Source organism: Akebia trifoliata, chromosome 14 (assembly GCF_017979445.1).
Source record: "Akebia trifoliata isolate Shusen 1 chromosome 14, ASM1797944v1, whole genome shotgun sequence".
Classification (NCBI taxonomy): domain Eukaryota; kingdom Viridiplantae; phylum Streptophyta; class Magnoliopsida; order Ranunculales; family Lardizabalaceae; genus Akebia; species Akebia trifoliata.
Genome location: NC_141388.1, coordinates 302288 through 328159, shown reverse-complemented (window position 1 = coordinate 328159; position 25872 = coordinate 302288). Strand labels below are relative to the sequence as shown.

The 25872-nt window shown below is 35.1% G+C and overlaps 1 protein-coding gene across 2 annotated transcripts; it reads left to right on the top strand.

Moving 5' to 3' along the window:
* The first annotated feature begins 1552 nt into the window (after window positions 1-1552).
* Window positions 1553-25448, top strand: SMC5 (structural maintenance of chromosomes 5). 2 transcript variants are annotated; one of them, XM_086422889.1, is made up of 30 exons: window positions 1564-1873; window positions 1956-2133; window positions 2221-2374; window positions 3392-3465; window positions 3876-4025; window positions 4226-4330; window positions 4534-4679; window positions 6146-6257; window positions 6363-6518; window positions 9147-9268; window positions 9388-9532; window positions 9631-9696; window positions 10968-11096; window positions 11271-11369; window positions 12059-12224; window positions 12306-12451; window positions 12551-12614; window positions 13083-13207; window positions 13396-13473; window positions 14989-15061; window positions 16015-16118; window positions 19872-19988; window positions 20051-20128; window positions 20317-20416; window positions 20506-20560; window positions 23424-23472; window positions 23559-23646; window positions 23738-23810; window positions 24880-24983; window positions 25074-25448. In XM_086422889.1, the coding sequence occupies exons 1-30, from the start codon at window positions 1833-1835 to the stop codon at window positions 25118-25120; spliced, it is 3144 nt and encodes a 1047-aa protein (XP_086279015.1). In that variant the 5' UTR covers window positions 1564-1832; the 3' UTR covers window positions 25121-25448. The 2 variants fall into 2 exon arrangements, 1 of the variants encoding a protein (XP_086279015.1); XR_015171836.1 differs by lacking the exons at window positions 20051-20128; window positions 20317-20416; window positions 23738-23810; window positions 24880-24983; window positions 25074-25448 and having other exon boundaries at window positions 1553-1873.
* The last annotated feature ends 424 nt before the right edge of the window (window positions 25449-25872 follow it).

Sequence of the window (25872 nt, the reverse complement as noted above, 5' to 3'; positions counted from 1 at the left end):
GCGTATGTGAGAGAGGGCCATTAGAAAATTATTGCACATTTTGAAATTCAATCCTTGAGGCAGGTAGTAATGCAAATAAATCTGATATAAGGTTATCCCTATAAATGGACATTTTTGCACTTTTTTATTGTTGTTGTTGATAAACATGGTTTAATTTAATTAATCATTTTTGAATAGACCATTTTGACAATTTACACCAAAAGGTTGTGCAATATAACTACCTGAACTCATATTTTCTTTCTTTTACATTTGTAAATTTGTTGATGGTTACGATTCTATAAAAGAAATAAAATGGGATTGATAAATGATTGTTTTATTTTTATTTTTTCCCATCTACTAATCTAATTTTTAAGATATAACAATTAATTTTTATATTTAATTTTAAAACTCGTTCAAATTGGGACAATCTGCACCACTCATCTCGATCTTTTAGGTAAGTGAGAAAAATGTTTATGTAAATCTCTCATAGCATTGTATGGATGATTTGCTTGATAGTTTGAAAATCTTGATCCCAACTGATTTTAGTATTTCTCAATAGAATGATAAATTTGTTGCTAATTTAAATATTTTTAGTTTTATGTAAATGTCATGTTATAAAGATAGCTCCCTATCAAGATGTGCTTCCTGACACAAAATGCCTCTTCCTTTTAAATGGTTCATCCGCTAAACTAATGCAACTCGCAAGGCACTCTCTCATAGGCTTTGGGACACTTCACAAGATCACTGCTACAAGCAATTAGTACAATTCGTTCGGAACGTAACACAAGTTGCTCTTAATTACTCCACTTTGCCCTGGAACAATGGTTCATCATGTCTTTTTTACTCTTTCGTTGTTGCCCCAAATCACAGCTATAACTTCATTCAAGGTCCAACTACCTTTCACAATCTTGACACTCAGTTCTCGTTTAGTATCTTGACCATATGTGAGTATCTATGGATGTTCACGTGGAAATACCCTTGTCGGGGTTGAGCCATTTCAGTGCCATTCTGTGGCACACGTCTTTGTAAAAGGATAAAAGAGGAAACATAATAAATTTGAAGGGGGTATTGGAAAAAAAAAAAGTTCTAAAGGATGCTTTTAGAAATGGATGGAAGAGAAAAGACATCAAGGAATTTGTAGGAAGGTGAAGAAGAGAGAAGACAAAAGAAGTGACCATCTTCTTCCAGATACGTTACTTTATTATATATGGTTAAACTAATTTAAAAGAAGAGTCACGATCGCATATGGGCATATGGTGTTCCGTGTTGCTATACATAGTAACGTTGTCTACATGGCACACTTTGGTTGGATAATAAACATATTAGCCAACGTCAACTGTTTAGTTAGGAGTCCAACGTAACTTAAACTCAAGGAAAATGCGAAAATGACGTCGCTTTAGACATTGCTGATGTCGATGTGTCTATAGAACCATAGATGCTTTCATTATGATACGTGTGTGAAGAATCTATGCATGCCAATGTCTCAAACGAGGTCAATTTCAATGTTACTCAGCATGACTCTAAACCAAATTAGTGCATGCCATGTAGACACCGTTCACAGTTGATTGGAACGGGATATCGTATTGGATCGGGAGTTTAAAAAAAAATGTCTCGGAGGAGTCAAATCGGTGACGAGTCGGAGAACCGGGTTTGAAAACCTTTTGGCGGAGACGATTAGTTCACTTCTTCGCGCCAATTCTGTGCTTCTCTTCGCGGAAGCACTTCGTTTCTGAGAAACCCTAGGTCTTGTTTCCCAGAATCCTAGATTTCATTCCTATGGCGAATTCACCTATGGTTTCTCAGTGTCCGTAGTTCACTATCCAAACATCGAAGAAACCTAAGTTTCTTCTTCCATGGCCGAGCGTTCTGCGAAACGTCCCAAACTGACTAAAAGGTACATACATTCCTCCATCCCCTTCTCTAATTTATTCTCTAGGGTTCACTATTTGATCTGCATTTTTCACGATTTTTCTCAGAGGCGAGGATGATTACTTGCCTGGGAACATTATTGAGATCGAGCTCCACAACTTCATGACCTTTGATCACCTTAAATGCAAGCCCGGTTCTCGTCTCAACCTCGTAGTCGGACCAAATGGATCTGGGAAGAGTTCTCTCGTCTGTGCTATAGCTCTTGGCCTTGGCGGAGAACCCCAGGTTGAAATCCCCCCTTTTTATCACTCGAGATTGTAAATTAATGCATTTTAAATTATAAAATGAGTTGGGAATTTTGCCTTTTCTTAGCTTCTTGGCAGAGCTTCGAGTATCGGAGCTTATGTGAAGCGAGGAGAGGAGTCTGGTTTTGTAAAGATTTCCCTTAGAGGTGACACTGAAGGGGAACAAATTAACATTATGAGGAAGATGGACACGCGCAACAAGTCCGAATGGCTGTTCAATGGTATAGTATTTTACCCTAGTTGCAGGCTAGAACCATGATAGTATACAATTTCAGTTTCTATTAGAACTTCTACTAAGCGAGCCATATAAACTACCAATGTGTCGTGCCCCATGTTTAAGCTCAAAATTCAATTAAAGGTTTGTTACCAATGCCGGTTTCCGATGAAATTTGAAATAGAGATTGAGTTCTATCAGATTGACATGTCACAGGAGGTCTGCAATTTGGGGGTATGGACCTAACGTCACATCCATTGGACTTGCATGTCTTTGAGATACACATTTTTTTTCCCCGATTGGTTCAAGCAACTTTTTTTTCTTTTATTATAATTATTTATTCTCCCGGTTATGAGCCTCTAGATGATTATCTATCAAAGGTAAAACCCAAAAGAAAATGTTAGTTTCATTTATTCTGATTGCGAGCTTTCCATTTTTAGTATGATCATGTGCAGTAATCATGACATCTTGGTCATGGGTGCTGGCTACCATTTAATAGTAAGTATTATTTTTCATTTACCAAAATTTTAGTAACAAAAAATGCTAATTTTCTTCTTGAATTTAAGCTAGCAATTATGGTTATCGCATGTTGATGATCCTATATTTTGCTAAGATTTTCTTATTTGTTTTTGTACTTTTGGTTGGTCTCCTTGGCCTCCTTTTTATTAATGAATTTGTTTTACTTGTATAAAAAAGAAGAAGATTTTCTTATTTGTCTGGTTAAATGTATGCCTGTCTTCTAGTGTATGCTTGTTCATATCACATATTTGTGTATCAGAGAGAGATATAGGGCTTATAATGTAGCCTTTAATACATTCTCAGCTCCCATAAAATTGCTGTACCACCTGATTTGGTTGGCATTGGGTTCTATTTAACTCAACCTTGCGCTCTCTGATCTGATCTAGTTTAGGTTATGTTTTGGGTTCCTATACCTTGTATTTTTTGAAATTAATGTTGTTAAGGTAAAGAAATCATCACTTTAAAATATAAAAGTGATCAGTTATTATATGTTTTCTGATGTCAGGCAAGGTAGTGCCCAAAAGAGACGTGCTTGAAATCATTAGAAGGTTCAACATCCAAGTCAACAATTTAACTCAAGTAAGTTTTTGGACATTTTCCTCCCAACATGACCCTCTACTTGACAATTTTAATACTTATGCATATGGCTAGCTAGTGATAGATTTCCATGGACTTTTGAGGATGACTTTCCTCATTTTGCTTATTTATCTAATATTTAATCTTATCCCACCACCTGGGTTCAAAATCCGTTGAACTCACTTTCATGCGGACTACTAACCCTTTGCTTGTCTAGCAAGAAAGAAAAAACAAAACAAAATCTTATGTTCACTGATGAAAAGTTCTGGTTATATGAATTTCTTCTGTCCTCTTCAAATGTATTCTTAATTTTTAGTTTTGCTGCGCATGAGCCTAATCTAAATGATGTACATCTTTTATGAAAATCTTAAATCAGGCTGTTCAATTTGATGTCATTTCCTTGGTCTTTTTAGTTCTTGCCGCAAGACCGAGTCTGTGAGTTTGCTAAGTTAACTCCTGTACAACTTCTAGAAGAGACTGAAAAGGCTGTCGGTGATCCTCAACTCCCGGTTCAACATCTTGCTCTTGTTGATAAAAGTCGAGAATTAAAGAGACTTGAAGTTGTGAGTTTCTAAATCAACTTTTCCCTTACCAAGTGTAAACTAGCTGAAAATATTTTCGCACGTTACTCTTCAACATCTCATTCATATAGTCTTAAATAAGAAACCAATCATTTTGATTGTATTTAATTGAAACAATATCAACAATTTCAATTTGGAGTTTCCTATGATATTTATAAGATACTTTTGTCATTCTTTTATAGACTGTGAAGCAAAATGGAGATACTTTGAATCAGCTAAAGGCGCTCAATGCTGATCAAGAAAAAGATGTAGAGCGTGTTCGTCAAAGAGAGCAGCTTTTGGCAAAGGTTTTTCATTTGATTCCGTCCTATTTATTATTATTGTTAGTTTTGATGGGTTTAAATGTGAAAGCAGGGATTTGATTCCGGGTTTGTTGTCCCACCACACCCAAACTTTACCACCCTAAGCAGGTGGCACCTTCAGATTTCAGTGCTAAACTACTAGTTATTCTTTTAATGACAATATTTCTGATGCCTTTTGTTCTTTGCAGGTCGATTCTATGAAGAAGAAATTACCATGGCTTATGTATGACAAAACAAAGGATGAATATCTGACAGCAAAGGAGGCTGAGAAGGATGCCAAGAAAAAGCTTGATGAGGCTGCTAAGATTTTAAATGATCTCAAAGAACCTATGGAGTATGGTCTCTTGGTTGAATGCACTGTAAATTTTCTTTTTAATCGAATCTAAAGTATAAATCTTTGATAATAGATTTTATAGCAGGTTGGGTAATGCCTTCAAATTATATTTTCTTTTTACTGCAAGATGGAAGTATTCTTGTTGTAGGTTTTACAATTTACTTAATGGGGTGCCAAACTGTTTAAGTGGAGTTCCTAAATAGCACATCTTTTGATGAGTGTTTCATGACATATGTTGTGTTAACGTGCTTCCAGCAGTAGAACATATCACAGGCATATTAAATTTTGACATATTTCCATGAAACATTTTCATTTATACAAGGTCTGGCATCAACAGACAGTTTCTTTTCTCTTATATTTTGGTGAATTCACCATTCATTTCGCTAGATGTTTTGATGAATAGTGTATTCTGACCGAAGAAATCAGAATCTAGGTATAAAAGTGCAAGATTCCAGTGTACATATTTCGATCAACAATAAATTGTGGTCAGAATACTCATTGTTGAAAAACTATCGTAAAAATATTTATTAAATTTATAAAAATAACAGAACCTATAAATTTCTTGTAGAAAGGACTTGTAAATTATACATAGTAATAATAGTCACTGATAAAAGGTACCATGATATTACCACATCATTATAATATGAATATACCCTGTAAGTGATTTTGTTATAAAATCACACCACATCATGTGTGAATAGAGGCTACAGTCACAAAATCTCATTTTATATGGTCTTATTTTATAATAAAATCACTTATTGGATTTGTTGATACTGTAATGGTGTGGTAATATCACAGCCCTAAAAATTGCATGTAATATTCATTTACTAGTATGAATGTATGAGAATTAATTAGGTATCTTTATCATTTTATTTTGATGTATCCTAAGTATATCAATACATTTGGATACTCAAGCAATACCTCAATTGGAAATTCTTTCGCTATTTGATGAGTAGAATGGACTTTGGCCCTTGGTGGAGGAAATGGATTATAATGTGAATCTCTACTGTTTTCTTTTCACGAGCACGAGGGGTTTAATGCATAGTGATCCCCTTTCTCATTTTCTCTTCATCATGGTGGTTGAAACTTTTAGTCGATTGATGTTTAAGGTTGTACTTGGCATGGTATTAAATTTTGATGTCGAGATATATTTTGACATCCCTGTAAATGGAAAAATTTGACTTAGTGTGGATTCAATGAATTTTTGTGGAAATGATGGGAATGGTGGTTGGTTTTGAAGTTGAAGATTTTTAAGACCCTCTCTCACTTGTTTCCCATGGTTGTATTTTATTTTTCCTTCCATTTTTCTTACGAGATTACTTTTTATTGATAAAGAAATTTCAAGGGGTTTCCTGTGGGATGAGGAATCATATGCTACTATGACATTTTAAAGTGTAATGTGCCCTTATCATTGTTCTAGCTTTTAGATGTTGAGCATAATTACTATAAATTTTATGATCTTATAGGAAACAAAAGAAAGTGAAAGCAACGCAGGAAGCAACTTGTAAGAAAGTCAACAATCTTATAGCTAACAATGCCACGAAACGAATGGAGATTCTAGATGGTGAAAATCGTTTGGTAAGTTTAATTTATCAATTTTTTATTTATTTCCTTTGTTTAGGTTTTTGCTTATTGTTTGCTTGGCAATCATTTATTTTTAAATTCTTATATATGTATTCTCAGGGGGTGCAAGTACGGGGAAAATATGATGAAATGGAAGAGTTGAGGAGGCAAGAAGAGTCTCGTCAACACAGAATCTCAAGAGCGAAAGAGGATCTTGCAGCCGCTGAACTTGAACTTGCGAATTTGCCCATTTATGAGCCTCCTAAAGATGAAATTGTATGCTAGGTCCTTCATTGCTTTGATTGTTACTGTAGTTAATAATTTATTATTGGGTACTTGATATTTTATTAGTATTGTGCTCGGTTTCTCATCAAATGTATAAATAAATAATAATATAGATACTTCAGTTGAGCATAATAATGTAGCCTAGATGGCCTAGGATGTAGGTCCTTTGTAGAGGAAAGGATCGGATATGGCGATTGAAGAAGAGGAGCTGCAGGAGTTATTGAAGATACGAATGCGGATATGGATTTTGTCCTAGACTGTGTTTCCAAGGCGTTCATAAGCTTTGCTGGACAATGATTAAAGAAGACTTCATTGAGTCAAATTTTTTTAGGTGGAAGGTACTTTGGATTATTGATCTGCTTGCTCTTTTCTAGCTCTAGTTCCAAAGACCTTTTATCTTTGAATTTAGACCCATAAGTGGGGGGGGGGGGTCTTTAAGATTATAGTCGAAGTTTTAGCATCAAGAATGGGGAAGTTCTTTTGGATACTATTAGCTGGTAGAAATAAGCATTTTTGTCAGAGGGAGACAAATTTTGGATGACATTCTTATTGCAAATAACTAAATAAATGCATGGATTCCATGTAAAAGTTGAATAAAACAGGCGTTGTTTGCAAGATTGATATGGAGAAAAGTATGGTTATGTTAATTGGGGTTCTTGGATTAGCTTCTTTGGAGAATATTGGAGGAAGTGGATTTGGAAGAGCATTTCGTCGGTCTCCCTCTTTATCTTGATTAATAATAGTCCAATGTGGTTCTTCATTTTGAGGGTTTGTCGAGAACCTCTTTTGTTGGTCCCCATCTCTCTCTTCGTTAATAATAGTCCAATGTGGCTCTTCAAGACATTGAGAGGGTTTCATCAAGGAGAACCTCTATCCTTTTTTCTATTATTTTGGTGGGAGAAGCTCTGCGGAGAATTTTCCAAGGGCCATCTTTATGGGAAGGATACTGGATTTCGAGTCAAGGGAAGGAGTATAAAGATATCCTATCTTCAATTTGTGGACAACACATTAGTTTCTGTAGAAAAAGCAAGTGAGTAGCTTAGATAGGATGGTTAAGACCTTGGGTTGATAAGTATAAGACTAGAAGCTGCGTTAGTTTAAAGGAAACCAATCAGCTCGATCAGACCTTAGCTCGGACTCAGATTTTGTAATCTAATAAGACAAAGACTTTAATGAGATACAAGCTCTCCCATACACCAAATCTTTTCATTCGTGACAATGACCGTAGAACTTATTAGGACGGGTGAATGTGACATGCCTTGACCCACTTGGCCCCCCAAAATATGGAATTATCCTTACAAGAAAAGCAAAATGCGAACTTATTTAAAATTGATTCACATCTGAGTGATATTGCATAGGGATCTAATTCCGAGCTTGTATTTGATCCCTAGCTCATATCTAATCTAGACCTGAGATCGTATGTTACCCTAGCTCATTCCTGATGTGATCCTTAGCTCGTATCCAACCGAGTCCTTCACACATAGACCATTCGGAGCAAGTATTTGAGTTCAAACATGTCCTTTCATATGGATAAATGTAAAACAAAATCTTATCAAACTGATGGGACATAACATATCATAGATCTTTATTTTTTCACTCCGCATTGATGATCTGCAACACTTAAACATCAGACTCAAGTGCCTACTTACAAGTGATAGACATATATTCTAAAGCGCTCAAGTGCATCTCAACTACCCAACTTATCATACTCCTGAACACGTAATGTGGTGGCACATGTCTCCAAGGCTTGCATGTAAGTATACATTCCAAAAACTAAAGGAGGGGGATTTTTTTGGTCGAGTTCTAATCAACGCATCTCTAAGAACAAAGAACTCCCCCATAACCATTGTTTATCTTCTTCTCCATTCTTCACCATTTGCTTTTATCCGGTTTATATCATTTTTTCTAAACAAATCATCGGAGGAACTTTGGCAGGCACCCCACCGAGGCCTCAATCCTCCTTTCTTCTTACATTCTACCGTTTTAGAAGCCACTAAGGAGCATAGGAGAGTCAGATCACCGTCGTGAAGAGGAGGAGACTGCCAGATCAAGACCACAACCACCATCATTGGCACCCAGGTTCATCTCGAGGAGGTGGAGCCTAAAAAACTCTGCACACCAAGAGTTTGTAATATTACATGAATATTTGCTTTATAATTTATGTTTGTTTAAGGCTTATGCCCCCCCCCCCCCCAAACACACACACACAAAAGAAAAAAATAATAATAATAATAATAATTATGCTTGCTTAGGTGATGAATCAGGTTTAGAACTTGTTGATATTAGGTGTTTAGCTAAAAAGTGTCACTTGTTTAGATCAATCAAATTTAAATAAGAGCTATTATGTTTATTTTATTAATTTTCAATAGATTTTTAAGTATTTCATGAATCGAGCCTCTCTCCTCAACTGCCTTGAGGCTTATGCTTTGCCTCAGAGGCAAACTGCCTCAATGTGCCTTTATCTTGAAATTGTTATACTTGAAGTGGCATTACTGCTATTTCTGTTTTTGATTTACTGATGCTGTTAAACGAGAACATCATTAGCTTATAAGTCAATGTTGAGTGAAGCTGATATTATGCTTTATTTTCCCCCCTCTCTCTCGATGATACTTGAAAAAGGAAAAATTACGTGCTCAAATAGTGGAGCTGGATGTTTCTGTAAAGCGGAAGAGGTCCCAAAGATCAGAAATGGAAAATCTCTTAGTCCAGAAGAAAATAATCCTGAGGCAGTCACTAGACAGGTCAAATTCTCTAGGCAAATAATTTCTTTTGTACATGTACTGAGTATTTCTTTTAATACCTCTTTTTATTCTTTTGATGAGGAAATTTTCACTTTTCTGCCTTGATTCATTTTTTTCAGGTTGAAAGATATGGAGAATGCACATAATAAACTTTTACAAGCTTTAAGAAACACGGGGGCAGACAAAATATTTGAGGCTTATCGCTGGTTACAAGAGCATCGTAACGATTTAAACAAGGAAGTTTTTGGTCCGGTTCTTCTTGAGGTAAATCTATTGAAGTTCATGCCATCCTTTAATTATGCATGTGGTCGATAATTTTTACTTCCAGTGTTTCACAATCAAGTCTCTTGTTGACTTCTTAGGTTAATGTTCCAAACCGAGATCACGCAGCCTACTTGGAAGGTCATATCCCATATTATGCTTGGAAGGTATTGTTTATGAAAAAAATAAAAATAAACATTACAATTTAGTAAGGCATTTTCCATAGCTATTGATTTATTTTTGTTTGGATTTTCTTTTTCTTGTTTGATGAAGGGTATCAATATCTTGATTGTTTTGCCCTATTTTTATACTATTTTATATCTGTATCATGTTGTACAATGTTAGAATCCTTCCACCAATGGTCACTGTCATAAGTTCAGCATTTGCTAAATTTATCTTTTGCAATTTGAAGGCCTCATAGAGTACTAGATGCATCTTAAATTTTCGTTCATGAACTATATCGAGATGACTCGGATGAGTCATTTTGTTATCTCAGATGAGATGATGGTGTTTTTGTAGATCTGTGAAAGTGTAAAAAGTTTCATTGTAGAGACCCCAAAATTGCACAATATTTGAACCTGGAATCCGAAGAGTCCAAGGAAGTGTAAAATGTTGATCAAAAGAGAAGAGAAATGGGGATAAAAATGGTAATTTGAAGGAGAAAAGGATAATTTGGATAAAGAGCTAGGCAAATGGATCAACGATTCAACCAAAATCAACATAGCATGACATCACAACCCATATAATTGAAAACGTAGGTCCTAGTTCAAAATCCCACAACTTAAATAAAATTACGAAAATGCCCAGAAGTGGTGTCCAAGGAGAAAATGCTTTAAATAATGCTAATCCTCATCATGTGATTTAGAAACACCTCATTTAGGTCAAAACAATACAAACCCAAAGGTATGGAGTCATAGACTCATATTACAACAATGTATTGAGGGTTGTAGGCTATATTGACTGAATTTCTACTTTGAAAGATATATATAAGGGTCAGGATCCCTTGACTCCTAAGAATGACTCATGAAATAAACAGATGATCCTAATCCTTTAAATGCAAAATCCCATTGTTGAGATTTATCCTCGGGATAGGTATCTCCAAGATTTGTGTTACCAAGATACTCATAAATCTCAACCATTGGATTTTGTGTTTAAAGGGTCGGGATCATGTGTTTTTTCATGACTCATTCTTAGAAGTCAACGGATCCCAACCCTATATATATTTCTTTTGTATCTATTTTATTGTTTGGTAAAAAATACTGTTACTTCATTATTTGAATTTTTTTCATTATAAGTTAACCTTATGCTTGTCATTGATAGTTTATTAACTTCCATATCACCATATTGTGTGAACATTATGTTTTGTGGTTCACTAACTGAAATCCTTTTAACTGTGGTGTTTTCTAACCTGGCAATGATTACAACTTTTTAATTGCAGTCCTTCATAACCCAGGATGCTGCTGATCGTGACCTCTTGGTTAGAGGCTTCAAGCCATTTGATGTTGCAGTTTTAAATTATGTAGCTGATAGAGGCCGCAATAAAGTTCCATTTGAAGTTTCAGAGGAGGTATTCTTCTCTCAGTTGGTTAATTGAATGTGAGATTTGTATTAGTCCATGCAGATTTTTTCACTTTGGGTTTAATTTTATTTTGGGCAGAAATGAATGGAGGAACTAGATTAGTTCTGCCGAACCTGAATTATTGGGAAAAGGCTTTGATGATGATTTTATTGTGTTTTGTAGATGCACAAGCTTGGCATCTATTCGAGGCTTGACCAAGTTTTTGATGCGCCTAGTGCTGTCAAGGAGGTTTTGATCGGCCAATTTGGACTGGAACATTCGGTAATTATGTTTGTTACTCTAAAGCTTCATTTGTTAGTTCTTTATATGCAAATGGATACTTTGGACTGGGGCTGGCAACGGATCGGTTCGATACTGGATCAGTACCACTCCAATACCGATCCGTTTTTTAAAAACATGTACCTGATCCGATCCGATTAATGAATATGTGAATCCGATCCGTTTCATTCATCCTTAATCTGATCCTGCACATGCCTTATTTTCAAATTATCAATGTTTTAAAATTAAAAAAAAAAATATAAAATCTTACAAAATTTAAAAAAATCCACTTTTCAACTACAAATATAGTGGAAAACCAAAAAGACAAACATTTTATCTATATGTATTTATATGAAATTAAGAATATTAAAAAAACTACTGAAATATGTTTGGATCGGATTTTTTTCATAGTGGATTGGGGTACATCCGAATCCAATCTGAAACTGTATCAGATCTAAGATTTCAATCCGAATCTGATCTGAAAATCCGATTTTTCATGTTTTTTCAGATCGGATCGGTTCAGACTGGTTTGGACATCAGTTATATTTCGGATCATTGCCCGCCCTACTTTGGACAAACTATAAGTTCAAGCCCAAGATATACAGAATTTAGTAAATCTATTCTCAGAAAAAAAAAGTTTTTAGCTTAAGAAGTTTTTTAATTTTTGACCTTTTTTTAATTTCTTTACCCAGTACATTGGAACTAAGGAAACTGATAAAAAAGCTGACGGGGTCCCACAGTTGGGTATTACGGATCTTTGGACTCCAGATGATCATTATAGATGGTCTACTTCTAGATATGGTGGCCATGTTTCAGCAAGTGTTGAACCAGTGTTTCCTTCACGTCTTATTTTGTGTGGTATGTTTCCGGAAGCTTTCTTTTCACATCAGTTCCTAATCTATGTACTATGTGAATGCATGACACTGCTACCTTTGTCAGGTGTGGATGCTGGGGAAATTGAAAAACTCCGGTCCAGGAAAAATGAGATGGAAGAGACCATTTCTGGTCTGGAGGGAAGCTTGAAAACACTTCAGACTGAAGGAAGACATTTAGAGAATGAAGCAGCCAAACTTGAAAAACAACGAGTATTTTGTTTGAAATGAAAATAATGGATGATTTTCGTGCCATTTATGAATAAATGTACACTCTTTACCAATTCTGCTCAATTTTTTTTTTTTTTGTAGGAGGAGATTATCAACATTAAACAGCTTGAAAAAAGAAAACGGCATGACTTGGAAAACCGTGTCAGTAAGTGTCCCAAATTAAATTAATAGTGTATTTCACATTATTAGCGACTAGTTGGTGGCATGTGCAATGCACATGTAGTGCAAAATTAGGATTTTTGATTGATTAAAATTACTTTAAAAAATGTTTTAGAAAGATAATCTAATTTTATTAGTTAATCTATTGTAAGAGTCTTTTTGTAATTTAAAGTATTAACTAAAGCTATTTTGAAGATAACATAATAAAAGGATATTTCTGAAATTTTAGAAAACTAAAACTAATTAATGTAGTGGGTTTATGAAAATGACCTTGACAATAGTAAAGTTAAATGTAAATGCAGGGGTATTTTTGGCCTTTCAAATTTTGGTGTCAACAAACACCTATTTGGGTCCTTTTTCTCATTATAATAGCAAAGATACAAGCATGAATTGGTTGTTGTTATTACTGTTATTATTTTTGTTTGAATATATGAATTTCCTGGATGGGTTCAAGATCAACGAAAAAGAAAGTTGGAATCTATTGAGAAGGAGGATGACCTGGATACGAATCTAGAAAAGCTCATTGATCAAGCTGCCAGATTGAACGTACAGCGGTTCAATAATGCAATTGTAATTAAGGTCAGGTTGCATTCGGACTTGGGTTTCTCATTTATTGTGTGTTTGATTGTAATCTTTTACTGGCTTAAGATTGTGACTGTTTTAGGTAATTATCATTGATGTTTTGCATGCAGAAAATGCTGATTTATCTACAGTGGAAGTGTTATTATATTTTGAAATGCTTTCCCTTGGTTGATTTTCTTTTCTAGAATCTGCTCATTGACGCCGTTTCTTTCAAGTGGAGCTTTGCTGAAAAGTACATGGCATCCATTGAGCTTGAATCAAAGGTAGTCATTGACTCGACTTAAATTTGTCATTGCTAGGTAGTTACTTTAGACCTTGTTGGTCATCTACTTTATTTCGACATAGAGAAAAATAATAAATATCGAGAATTGCATATCCACTAAAAATTTGTTACTTTCTTAATCCCCTAAGTTCCTTCTAGTTGTTAATCAAGACATCACAGTGTTATTCTCTTTTTTTACAAATCCTTGGATTATGTTAAAATTTTGTTGTTCCTTGTCTTATGATGTTAGTCAACGTCTTGTTTATAAATCATACATGTTACTTTACATCATTCTCCTTGGATTTCCACTTATTTGTACTCTTGTTTTTTTTTTTTTTTTTTGATATCGCACACGGTCACACGCACTGCCCCTCGAAAAGTCCTTCGTGCAACAGGTTGAGTCGAGGGTCAACTGGACGTTGGAGGGTGGCCCCAAAGAATTCATAGCTTCGTAGGGTTTCAAACTCTTGACCTACCCTTCCTGAGGAGCTTATCAAGGCTTGGCTTGCTACCCAGCCAATCTGTACTCTTGTTGAAAAGCCCTTGTACTCTTGTTACTTTACATAGTAGATATAGTTGTACCCAATGTTATCAAATTGAATATGTTATGCTGTGTGGTCAACATATGCCTGTGCACGTATGCGTTCACATATCAAGAAAATATGTTCCTTTTAAAAAGAAAAAGAAAGAAAAAATGGAAAAAAAGAAGAAGAATTTTAAGGTATAAATGACCTAAAGGTCATAAATTGACCGCATGTGCGATTTATTGACAAAAATAGCATGTGTGATCACATATGGATGGTGGAGACTATTAAGAGCCACCCCTGTCATAGGTCCTTATGTTTTGCTTTATGTCAGAAGTATCAGAAAGTGCACAAAACCAGAAGATTTGAGGACCAATATAGTTCATTGGCATCAATGCCTATGAAAGTGTCACTTTTCTCATGGTGGTCACCCTAAAACACCCCCAGCCACACACATGCGCACACACCCCTTTCAGTTTTTTTATACTTGTAAAAAATATAGTTGTGCAAGGATTGCTGATATGAATTATTTGTGCGAAAGCCATATTTAGTCAAATTCTTGAAATTTGGAATCGTCAAAAACTGAAATGAAGTTCTGAACAGAACTTGCAAACTGTCGTCAATGAGCCAGATATGGAAAAATCTATAGTTAGCCCAAACCTGGCAAACACTACATGCCCAAGGATCAGGAGTAGCCCAAGCCCGTTATGGGCCTAAATTTTGGCCTAAATCCTATGTATTAGAAGTTTAGAACGGAGGTCGAATGTGATATTTCGTCTAATGTTTAAGGAATGTATCTTGCCCCATAGGCGCAGGGGCAATAAGTTATTTGCCCTGGCCTGGCCCATTGACCAAATTTTGCATGACAAGTTTGGGCTCAAGCTGGTTTGGTCCATGGAGGCTGCAGGTTGATCCAAATCATCGACACGCCTTACATTTGTAGTCATGGTTTGATCAAATTCATGTAATCTGTTTGCATTTCGATGTCTCAGATTAGGGAATTGGAGAATAATTACAAGGATCAAGAAAAAGCTGCTGTTCGAGTATCTCAACAGTTTGATGATCGTAAGTCAGTAGTTATCTAAATTTAAAGTTCTATATCTTCTGTCACTGGTTTTCTTTAAATTGTGTGTGTGTGCTTTGTCTAACTTTGATATCTTTGTGTTTGTCTATTTGAAATTCAGAGATTCAATTTTTTTCCTCCATTTGCATGTTTTTCACACTTAGGGTATGTTTGATTGCATGGAAAGTGATTTTCCATAGAATTTGAAATCCATGGAAAAATAGTGGTGAAAAATGGGTAGGGTTGGAAAACCAAATTCCATTGTTTGATTTCATCTATAGACAAAACCATGGAAAAAAAATCTGAGGACGAAGAGGAGAGAGAGAGAGAGGAGGGCGGTGGACGGCAACAGAGACAGAGATGGTGGTGACGATGACAGAGAGGATGAATGCAATGGTGGTGGGGAAGAAGAAGAGAGAAGTTAGGGTTTTGATTTTGGGATGGAAAATAAGGGTGGATTTTATTTTCCATGGTTATAGGTGGGAAAATGATATCTAGGTTTTGTGGGACTTTTGGAGGATGGTTGAAAATCATTTTTAATGTAAAAATGCTATCAAACACTTGGTAAATGCCATTTTCCTCCCTATTTTCCTTGTCAATCAAACCTACCTATAAGTTTTTCGATGGTTCATCTGTTAGTATCTATAATTTCATTGCTTGATTTGAAATTTGTCCAAGGAAGCAGGAAATGTAGAGGCTTGTTTTATTCCCCATTATTTCTATACACTTCTAAATTCTGTGGGCGTGAAATGAAAGTTGTATTTCTGACACTTGGTCATGCCATGTTTTCATTTGATATTTTTTTTCCTGTCTCCTTTTCCTATAGCTATTTGCAATTTTTTTATATTCAATATAGCTATTTGACTATTTGCTTTTCCTTGCTAATTTTAAGCAAACAGTATGGACGAGGCATTCTTTTTTGTTACCATGTTACTTATGTTGGTTCTTGTTACAGGTACGAAAGTGACAGAGGGTATTAGAGAACAACTTGCCAAAGCAAAGAGACATGCAGAATCAATCGCCAAAATCACTCCAGAACTTGAACAAGAATTTCTTGAGGTTCGGCATTAATTTTCATGTCATATTTGTTTGAAGAATTTGAAATATTTGCTTCCCTCAACATATAAATTCTGCAATGCGCTAATAGTACATGCACATTCTAAATTGATTATTCTAAGGTTACAATGAAAAAGGAAAAGAAGGCAAAATACAAAGGATAGAACATGATAGCCTCGGAGGTCAAGGTGACCTAGGCATTACAAAAAAAGTAATAAGTAAACAACTAAATGCCTTCCTGAATAATAGCATCTCATCTAAAATCAGATACTCGAAAAGGTGTTCCATTTCCCCCTCTCCTGTCCTGTTGTAGTAGCTATTTTAATTCTACAATTTAAGAATCAGATATTGTATGATTAGGTTCTAACAACCTCCGTACAACTTTGACTATTTCTCTAGAAATTGAAATATGAACAACAATGATTTGAGTCAAACCCTAGTAAGGCAAATGGGAGACACATTCATGAAAAGCTATAAGTTTGTCATGAATGATTGACCAACTATGGATTTATCTTATGAACTCATGGAGCACCTTTTCTTATATCAAGACTGAGCCTTGGCTCCATTACAGGACATTCACAGATTCCAATGGAATATGGCAAGAAATATCTTTGTAATTGGGATGCGATGGAATTTTGAGTGCGATACTATTTTAGTTGATAAAGGGGCTCGCGCCAGTAAAAAAAAGTGCCTCTCTTTGTGCATATGTTAGCTTCTGGCAACTAGCTTTTATTGATAGCTTTTGAACTAGGAAGCAACCTAAACTACCTTGAATCCATCAATAATACTAGAATATATTATTAGTTGTACTGTGGATCTTGCTACTAATGGTGAATAGAATCTTACTAAATTACCCCTCCTATGCACTCGGGATGGTACCATAGCCTCCAATGCCATCCAACTGCTCATTCATCCTTGAAATTGTCATTAGAAGGACCATAGATCCCAAAAGAACGCAATGGGATAGCTTACTAATACTGGCAAAGAATAGAAATGAAGAAGGCACCCATTAACACCTCAAGGAGCTTAGGCCCTGTTCGTTTGGGCTTTCAAAGTCGGCTTTTTGAACTTTTTTGGCTTTTAAGCCTAAAAAGCCAGCTGATACACGTTCGATTCAGCTTTTTTAACTTCATAAATTTTTTAAAAAGCCAAAAAATGGCTCTTTTGAAGAGTCCCTCCATGCCGGCTTCTCCGTTTGGCTCTTGCGCGAAGTTTTTACCGAAAAACGGTTGAAGTGAAATTACCGAAATACCCCTCACCTTTAATTAAATTTACAAACCAAGTTATAACCTAAATTCTTTCGATTTTCTCTCTCAGCTCGTCTCCTTCAACCCAATCGATCGACTGTTACCCTTCTTGCTTCTCTCAGTCGTCTCCTTCAACCCGATCGACTGTCAACCCTTTTCCCTTATCTCGTCTGTCCCTCACGTTACAAGAATCGAGAAACACTTTACGTTTCTCATCTTCTCCAGCAAGTTCGATCGAATGTTCGACTGTCGACGATCGACCATCCTTCCTTGTCGTAGAGATCTCTTCCCTCTCTCTCTCATCTTTTCCTCACAACTAACCGAACAAAAGCCCTAACGGTTGACGGCAAATCTCGTCTTATTACAGACGACCTCTTCTGTAACGGCAGATCTCATTGTTTGCTTTCCGCCATTAACGAACAAGAAAGGTATTGATTTTTAATTTGTTTTTTTTTGTTTTTGTTTTTGATAATTTGTTTAATTTGTTTTTTTTATTACTGATTTTTTCTGTAAATCGACTTGATGAGTTCTTTTTATTTCGGATTGTTACCAATTCGGAAATAATTCAATGCTTAAGTAAGTCTTATAATGTGATTAGCATCTCTTTTGCAAACATCAGTGCTCGAAATCCATTATCATTGTCTTGTGTTCATTGAACCATTTCGTTTTTTGTTATTGTATATTCTACACTCCCTTCATCAATAAAAAATGGATCGTTATTTAAACTTACCAAAAAGGATATTTTCTCTATTTAATTAACAATGAAAAACAAACAACAAATGCAATGTCAATACATCTCATGGCTTGTTTAAAGAAAATTTCATGATAAATTTATAAACTGGAATACTAATTTTAATTCAATAACTATTCAAGACCTGATGTGCTGAGCCTACTGTGAGGGATCACCCAACAAACCTAGTTTCATTTACATCTACTTGCCTTCTAAAATTTTCAACTTTAACTTCCTTCCCTCAAATTTCTTTTATAATGGAGATATCCATGCATGCATTTAGATTAATTTCTCAGGTTTCATTTGTGTAATTCTTGCAATTTGATCATGTAGAAGTAGATTTCCTTATATGACATGGTTGACAATGGTGGATCATGGTCTTTTCAATATATGATCTCATGTATGTTTGTATCCATGATTGGTCTGACCTAATATTGGGTCTCGAGTGATCATATTTTCAAAACATAAGGGCATCATGGTCATCCATCCATGTATTCCGTTTATGCCTCCATACCATGTATCCATGATTGAATGTTAATGTGTATTTATTTGAATGTTAATGTGTATGGGATATTATGTGGATGTTGGATTGTGTATCTGATGTTATGTGGATGTTGGATTGTATATAGGATGTTATGTGAATGTCAGATTATATATGGAATGTTATGTGGATATTAAATTGTGTATTATGCAGGTATTTTCTTTATCAGGAAAATTTCATATGTCCATTTTTAAGAGGAGGTGCTACCGAAATTTTGATAAAATCATAAAATTTATATATTTATTTAAATTGAAAATAATTATTTTAATCATTTTTTAATATAAATTGATTGATTATATATATATTAGTATAATTATATATTTATTGTATTCTGATTATTTTTTGTGCATTATCAATATTAAGGGTATTCTGGTCATTTTACCAGAATCCAGCAATAAAAAGCTATAAAACGAACATGCTTTTTTGGCTTCTGTGCTTCTGTAACGAACAAGCTTCTGCCGAATATGGCTTTTCAGGCTCTGGGCTTCTGCTTCTTCCAGAAGCCAACTTCTGGAGCTGAAGCTGGCTTCTGTAAAGAACAGACCCTAAGTAATTTTTTTATCTTAGAATAATTTCAACACCAACACAAGTACCAATAGCTGGAAGATAGTTTCAACCAAAATATTTTCTACTCCAAATTGCACCTATGTTAACATCAGCCATTTCTCAATTTCCTGCAGGATAATAAAGTTAAGGCATCAAGGTCTGATAAGAATTTTAAGTCATTCTCTTACCTCTAGATTCTGATAAGAATTTCAAGCCACTCTCTTACCTCTAGATCCTATACCCCTAATGTTCTACCATATGATATTGGAATTCATTTAGTGGTGCTTAATTACTTATTTTCCTCGGTAATTTGATCGATGCATTCAAGGCTGTTTCGCTGTTGTTTGTAACCTATATAGGTTTTGACTATTTATGGCCTTTGTTTTAGTCTGTATTTTCAATCCACATCACATCATTAGTTGTGGCTGTCACTTATTTCAGTTTTGGTGAACATTAATGTGGGTACATAGCACAATCTTACCTGCCTTCCATGAACTAACCATTCAAACAATATGTAATGGATGCAAATGTCTACATAGATTGAACCTATATTTACAACTAGATAGTTGAAGGTTGTGCTGTTTGGTTTTCCTTTTTGACCATATTTCAAGTAATATAATTGGATCTGCCTAATTGGATTAGGCTTCCTTGAAGCTTAATGTTCACTATTTTTGCGCTTTTTCTAATTGCAGATGCCTGGTACTATTGAGGAATTGGAAGCTGCAATTCAAGATAATATTTCTGAAGCAAATTCTATTCTTTTTCTAAACCACAATGTTCTGGAAGAATATGAAAATCGTCAGCGTAAGGTAACTTTATCATTTTTTGGGTGTTTATTTGTTTGATATCCATCCTCACCATTTTCCTACAGATAGAAGCCATTGCTACAAAACTTGAAGGAGATGTCAAGGAATTAAAACGGTGTTTAAATGAAATAGACAGTCTGAAGGTGAAAATACAGTATTTAATTTTTTGGTGATTGTAGTGTCTGCTATTCCTGCTGTTTCTTTTCTCCATTCTGTCTTCTCTCTCCTTATTATTCTGAAAGTTTATCCATATACTTTTTCTATATGTGTAGAATTGTAAACTAGTTGTCATTGCTTGAAAAACAATTTTCTGATCCAAGAAATTTTGCAGGAAAACTGGCTTCCAACTTTAAGAAACCTTGTTGGTCAGATAAACGAGACATTCAGTCGAAACTTCCAAGAGATGGCTGTTGCTGGAGAAGTTTCATTGGGTACTTAATTTCATTCCCACGGATGTAAACAAATTTACTTCGAAAACAGTTCCCCTGGTTTTCATTTCGTTTTTTATGATGTATTTCAGATGAGCATGACATGGACTTTGATAAATTTGGTATCCTTATAAAAGTGAAATTCAGGTGAGTCACATTTTGGGAAAATGACTTTTTACTACATTTGTGCTAGTAATTATAACCTGTGACAAATTTTGCTATGTCATCATCATCATCATCATCACCATTATGACCCACGACAATTTTTGCTATATAATCATCACCACCTCTATCCCAACTATATTGACATGAATCACGTTCCTCCATCAATAATTCTTTGTAAAACAATAGCTATTTATTGTGTTCCATAGATAGTGAAATAATTGATTAGACAGCTATCCGCATCATCTTTGAGAGTGGAAGCTTATCTGCATCATCTTTGAAAGGAGGTTATCCTATTGCTCTTCTTCCAACCATTATCTCGTCAAGACTTGATCATGTGATCTTTGAGAACAATAAAGATTCTGGTGGGCAGTATTGATCATTTCTTGATGATTGATATTACAACGATGCCAGATCATGGAGGATGCATCTCTTATTGGCAGATATATCACTTCTTATTTTTTAACCTCCAAGTCTTCAATATATTTTGAAGGATGTGCTAAGTTCTGAGGATTACCTTTGTAACAAAAAACTCCCATTTTTTTTTGAAAAACTCTCGTTTAAAAATGTTGTGAAACTTCAACAATTAAAACCATAAAAAAACGAACTCCATTTTTTGTACGCCTATGATTTATTTCTATAGCCTTATGGTTGTTTGTGATTTGATTTATAAATTGTTTAATATGAGATTTGATGTTATGAATTTTTTTTTTTAAATTTTTTCAATAGTGTCATATTCTGCTCAAAAGATTCACTAATGGTTAATTTTTTTTTTTTAGCATCATAGAATGTATAATTACGTGTGGAAACATGTCATCATGAATAGATATTCAATAGTATTTTTTTTCTCAAAAATACATTGAAAACTTAGAATAAATGTCTATATATATATATATTACATTTTTTATTATAAATTCTAATATATATTTTTTATTTTTTATATTTATCTCTTTTCCAGTTTCATTCTCGTTTATTTCCTGCTTTGTCCAAAATCTTCCCTTGCTGTTTTAAATCCATATTCCGACTTGGTGGCTATGGTGAGGGGAGGGGGAGTCCTTTTATGTATTGAACCAAGGTCTCAGTTATGATGGATGATACAACAAAATACGATGGAAGCTCAGATTGTTGGAATTAATATAGGACCCTTACGGTTTTCCCCAAACTTAGTGTGATTTGTAGGACTCTAGGGCTATAATTTTAAGTAGGGTAACAAAAAAAAAGATGATTTCTGAGGAGTGGGATATGGTTTAGATGGGTATGAAAGACCTAAACTGATGGAACCAAGCCTCAAATAGGCTGCTGATGAAATTCTTGGCAGCAGTTTGGTGGATTCAATCAGGTGTTTAGGTTTTCTGTTGGGTTGAAATAAGACTGATATTAGGATCGTTATGGCAGGTTCATGCTACGTCTTTTAGGGCTAAAAAGGGGCTTCCTAAGTGAAGAAAAGCAGACCAGAACTTAAATCAAGAAATAGGAAAGATGAGACCAAGAGTCTCACCTAGCATAGGCTAATTAATGCTGGATGCAATCCAACTGAACTGTCACAGGCTCCAATGGCAATTTGTAATTATTTAGATTTTTTTCACTTGTTTGGGTTCAAATTTATTTATTTTTATCACTTTTATTTTGTTGGGGTTAGTTTTAAATAAGTTAGATGTATTACATTTTAATTTTGATTTTTTGGTGTGGTTATTTTAGGTCTCTGATTTGAGTCTGAGTACACTTCTCTTTCACACTTATTTTCAATGGTCAAAAGTTCTATTATGTTGATTTGCATGTCATTTGAAAGGTTATTTAGTTACCAATGAGCCCAATATTTGCATGTCATTTGAAGTTTAAGTCGTATGAGGATTGTGGTTAATCTAAAATATGAGAGCTTATATAGATGACTATTGTAATTGATTTCTCTCAGTTTTATGAGAGAAAATTTACAGAATTCTGAGTTCTTCAGTGATTAGATTTGGTGTGATTTCAATGTAATCTTCTATCTTCTTCTTCATCATCTAATTAGCCCCAATCTTCCTAACATAGAACTGACCTAGAATCGGTTAAACCTAGGTTTTCCTGCATCATCGTCTCTCAACTTCTTCATTTCTTCCCCAGTGCTTTGCATTTGACGCCTCTCTTACTTTCTTTCTTTGTGATAAGCACTTCAAGTTGCCTTCACCCATAGCCATAGTTATCAGGAATTAATTAGTCGATTGTGTTGTTTTTCTTCAGGGGCATGTGATTTTTTCTCTTTCATGGAGTCTTCATTTTTCATATGTAATCATATATAACTCTTTTTAATGATAGAAAGGTGTCCCCTTTGAGAACAAAATTAGGGGTCTTTGCTATACTTCCTATACTCCTAATTGTTTTCAACTTAACTCTTAATAAATCTATGTTGGGCTGGTAATTTTTGTTCAGAAAAAGGTGTCCATGGGCGTGCATATTTCCAAATTCAGCTATTGCTACATGAACTTTCTTAATGAGACATTACCCTCTTTATTAGTTGCCTGTGGTTGAGGCTTAATGGTCTGAGGCTCATCGACCCCTTTCTATATGTTTGTATATTTTCTCTTATATAAACTAACATTTAATTTGTGCCCCCTCATGGTATCGGCTTTGGGTTTCTATATATTTCTTACCAAAGGAATTGTCTGATTTACTTACTAGGAGATTTATGGTTTGTTTTACTGAGTTCTTCGGTTATAGATCCTGCATATGGTTTTTTCTACATGTTGAAGCATTTTTTGTTTTATTTCTAATCATTTAATGTTATACCATCGCAATGTTCTCCCTTGAAACTATGTTCTATATGGTTGTTTCCTCGTGTAATTAACAAGTATGGTATTGTTACTAACAGGCAAGCAGGCCAGCTTCAAGTGCTAAGTGCTCATCACCAATCTGGAGGGGTATAGTAGTAGACTTTATCCTTGTAACCTAGAATTTACTTCGGGATATCTATTCACAGTGCTAACTCACAATTTCTATCTTCTAGGAGCGCTCAGTTTCCACCATTCTCTATCTGGTTTCTCTGCAAGACCTTACAAATTGCCCATTTCGTGTGGTCGATGAGATAAATCAAGGTCAGTCACAATTATGTTATTATTTACATGCTCTTTGTTGCAAAGTTGTGTGTATGCAAACCTTTGTGGTTCTTGGTGTCTTGCAACTCAGGAATGGATCCTATTAATGAAAGAAAGATGTTCCAGCAACTAGTGAGGGCAGCCAGCCAACTCAATACACCACAGTAAGAACCAACTTTATCTACTTCATCACTTAAATAACTCTCAACTGTGCCATGGTTGCCAAGAGTGCAACCATCACTTGTTTTCTTTGAGGATTTCATTGTAAGGTGGTACATAGTTTGAAATTTTATGATAGAATAGTGTTGGTTCAAGTCTCCATTTTTGATAGGTCTCGTTTGTTTTTGTACTCTTTCGGGTGGGCACCTCGGTCCCTGTTTTTAATGAAATTATCTTTACCTATCCAAAAAAGGTGCAACCATCACTTTGACGGCTACTTTTGCTAGTTCACTTTGTAGATTGACCTACTCACCCCCTTAATTATTTAGTGTTGTCCTATCACCTGTGCCTTGCTGCCTTAGAACACCAGGCGGAAAGATATTAACTTTCTTTAGGTACCTGGGACATGGTGGTGGCTTTGATACCATTTGATAAGAACATAACTATACACCAAAAGCACCTAGGCGATAATGGGAGCTTCAATAACCCTCTGAGGGCTCCTTAAGGACCTGACGAGTTGACATATTCAAAGATTACCTCATCCCTATATACAACCAGGTTAGTTGAAGTCCATAATAAGATGTACATACTACTACGTGATTCCCTCTGGCCCATGGGATCAAAGGGTACCATAGATTGGGCACTGTAGATGTTAGTGAAAGGGGCATCCTGGGGAAAGGCTACTGGGGTGACAAAGAGTAGGCCACTGCTGCTCATTGACAGCGGAGTGGTAGGTGTTACAACCCTAAGAGATAAATTAACTTTCCGCAACATTGTCGCCTTGGTGCTTTTGGTGAACTGTTTAGGTTTGTATGATGTTCATTGCTCATCCCAAGCCCAAGTGGGGATTGTATTCGGTTAATAGCCAGCGTAGAACTCTTATTAATTCATTTCACATGAATCCTGATTTGTCATGTTGGTTTTGAATGGGTAAAGATGAGAGCTGTTGGCAACCCAAATATTTGGGACAATGCATGCAAAATGTTGATGATACAAATTATAAAAATTTGATGTATGTTTCCTAGTCAAAATCTGAAGATGATTGAGATTCTTGTCTCCATTAATGCCATGCAGGTGTTTCTTACTTACTCCAAAATTGCTTCCAGATCTAGAATATGGTGAGCTGTGTACCATTCTTAATATCATGAATGGACCTTGGATTGAGAAGCCCTCAAAAGGTAACATTATTGTTGAAATTGGAATTTGTTTTTATTTATTTCATTTTGCTTAATTTAGTTTCTAACTTTTTTTTATTCCTGCTAATTCAGTGTGGAGTGATGGAGAACGTTGGGGAAAGGTTATGGGCTTGGTGTGAGACAACAAAAGCTCGGAAGACATTCAATGGACCAATTGTACATCAGTAAGAGCAAAATATTGTGGAACTAGGACTGTTTTCACATGTTGCAGTGCCCTTGTAGCTATTATCAAGACAGGTCGTTTGAGATTTAATCTTCTCTAATGATGGGGTCTATTTAATTTTTTATTTTTTTTGGTTGTAATACACCGTGGCCATAATGAACCAAATGTAACTAAATATGGTAGGCTGAAGTTGGTAGTTATTGTACAAGGATTTGTGAAGTAATATTAACGCCATCTGAAGTTGATGTGCCTCAGCAAAGTTGGTTATTAATTGTTTTTGGTCACATGACATGGGACGGTTGGGCATATTCTTCATCAATCATAAATGGAAAATATTTAAAGATTTCAGAAAAAAAAAGAGAAAAAAAGGTAGGATCTATTAGAGGCTACTGAGTATATAGGATAAACTATTTGATCAGCCGTCATAAACCTGCGGAGTTCATCATCATTATTATTTGTTTTCTTATTTCGAGTTGTAGGATGACTTGTTAACTCTTACTTAATAAGAATTTTTTTTTTTTTTTTGAGAAGTACTTAATAAGAAGTTTTTAAAGTCTCCTGGTAGAATTTTAATTCCTTAATGATATTTGATAGAATACATCATTCCATGGACAATGTTCCTTGAGGAACTTCTTTCATCTTATGAAACTAACATATACATCCCACAATAATAATATATTTATATAATCAATAAATGAGAAAAATGGC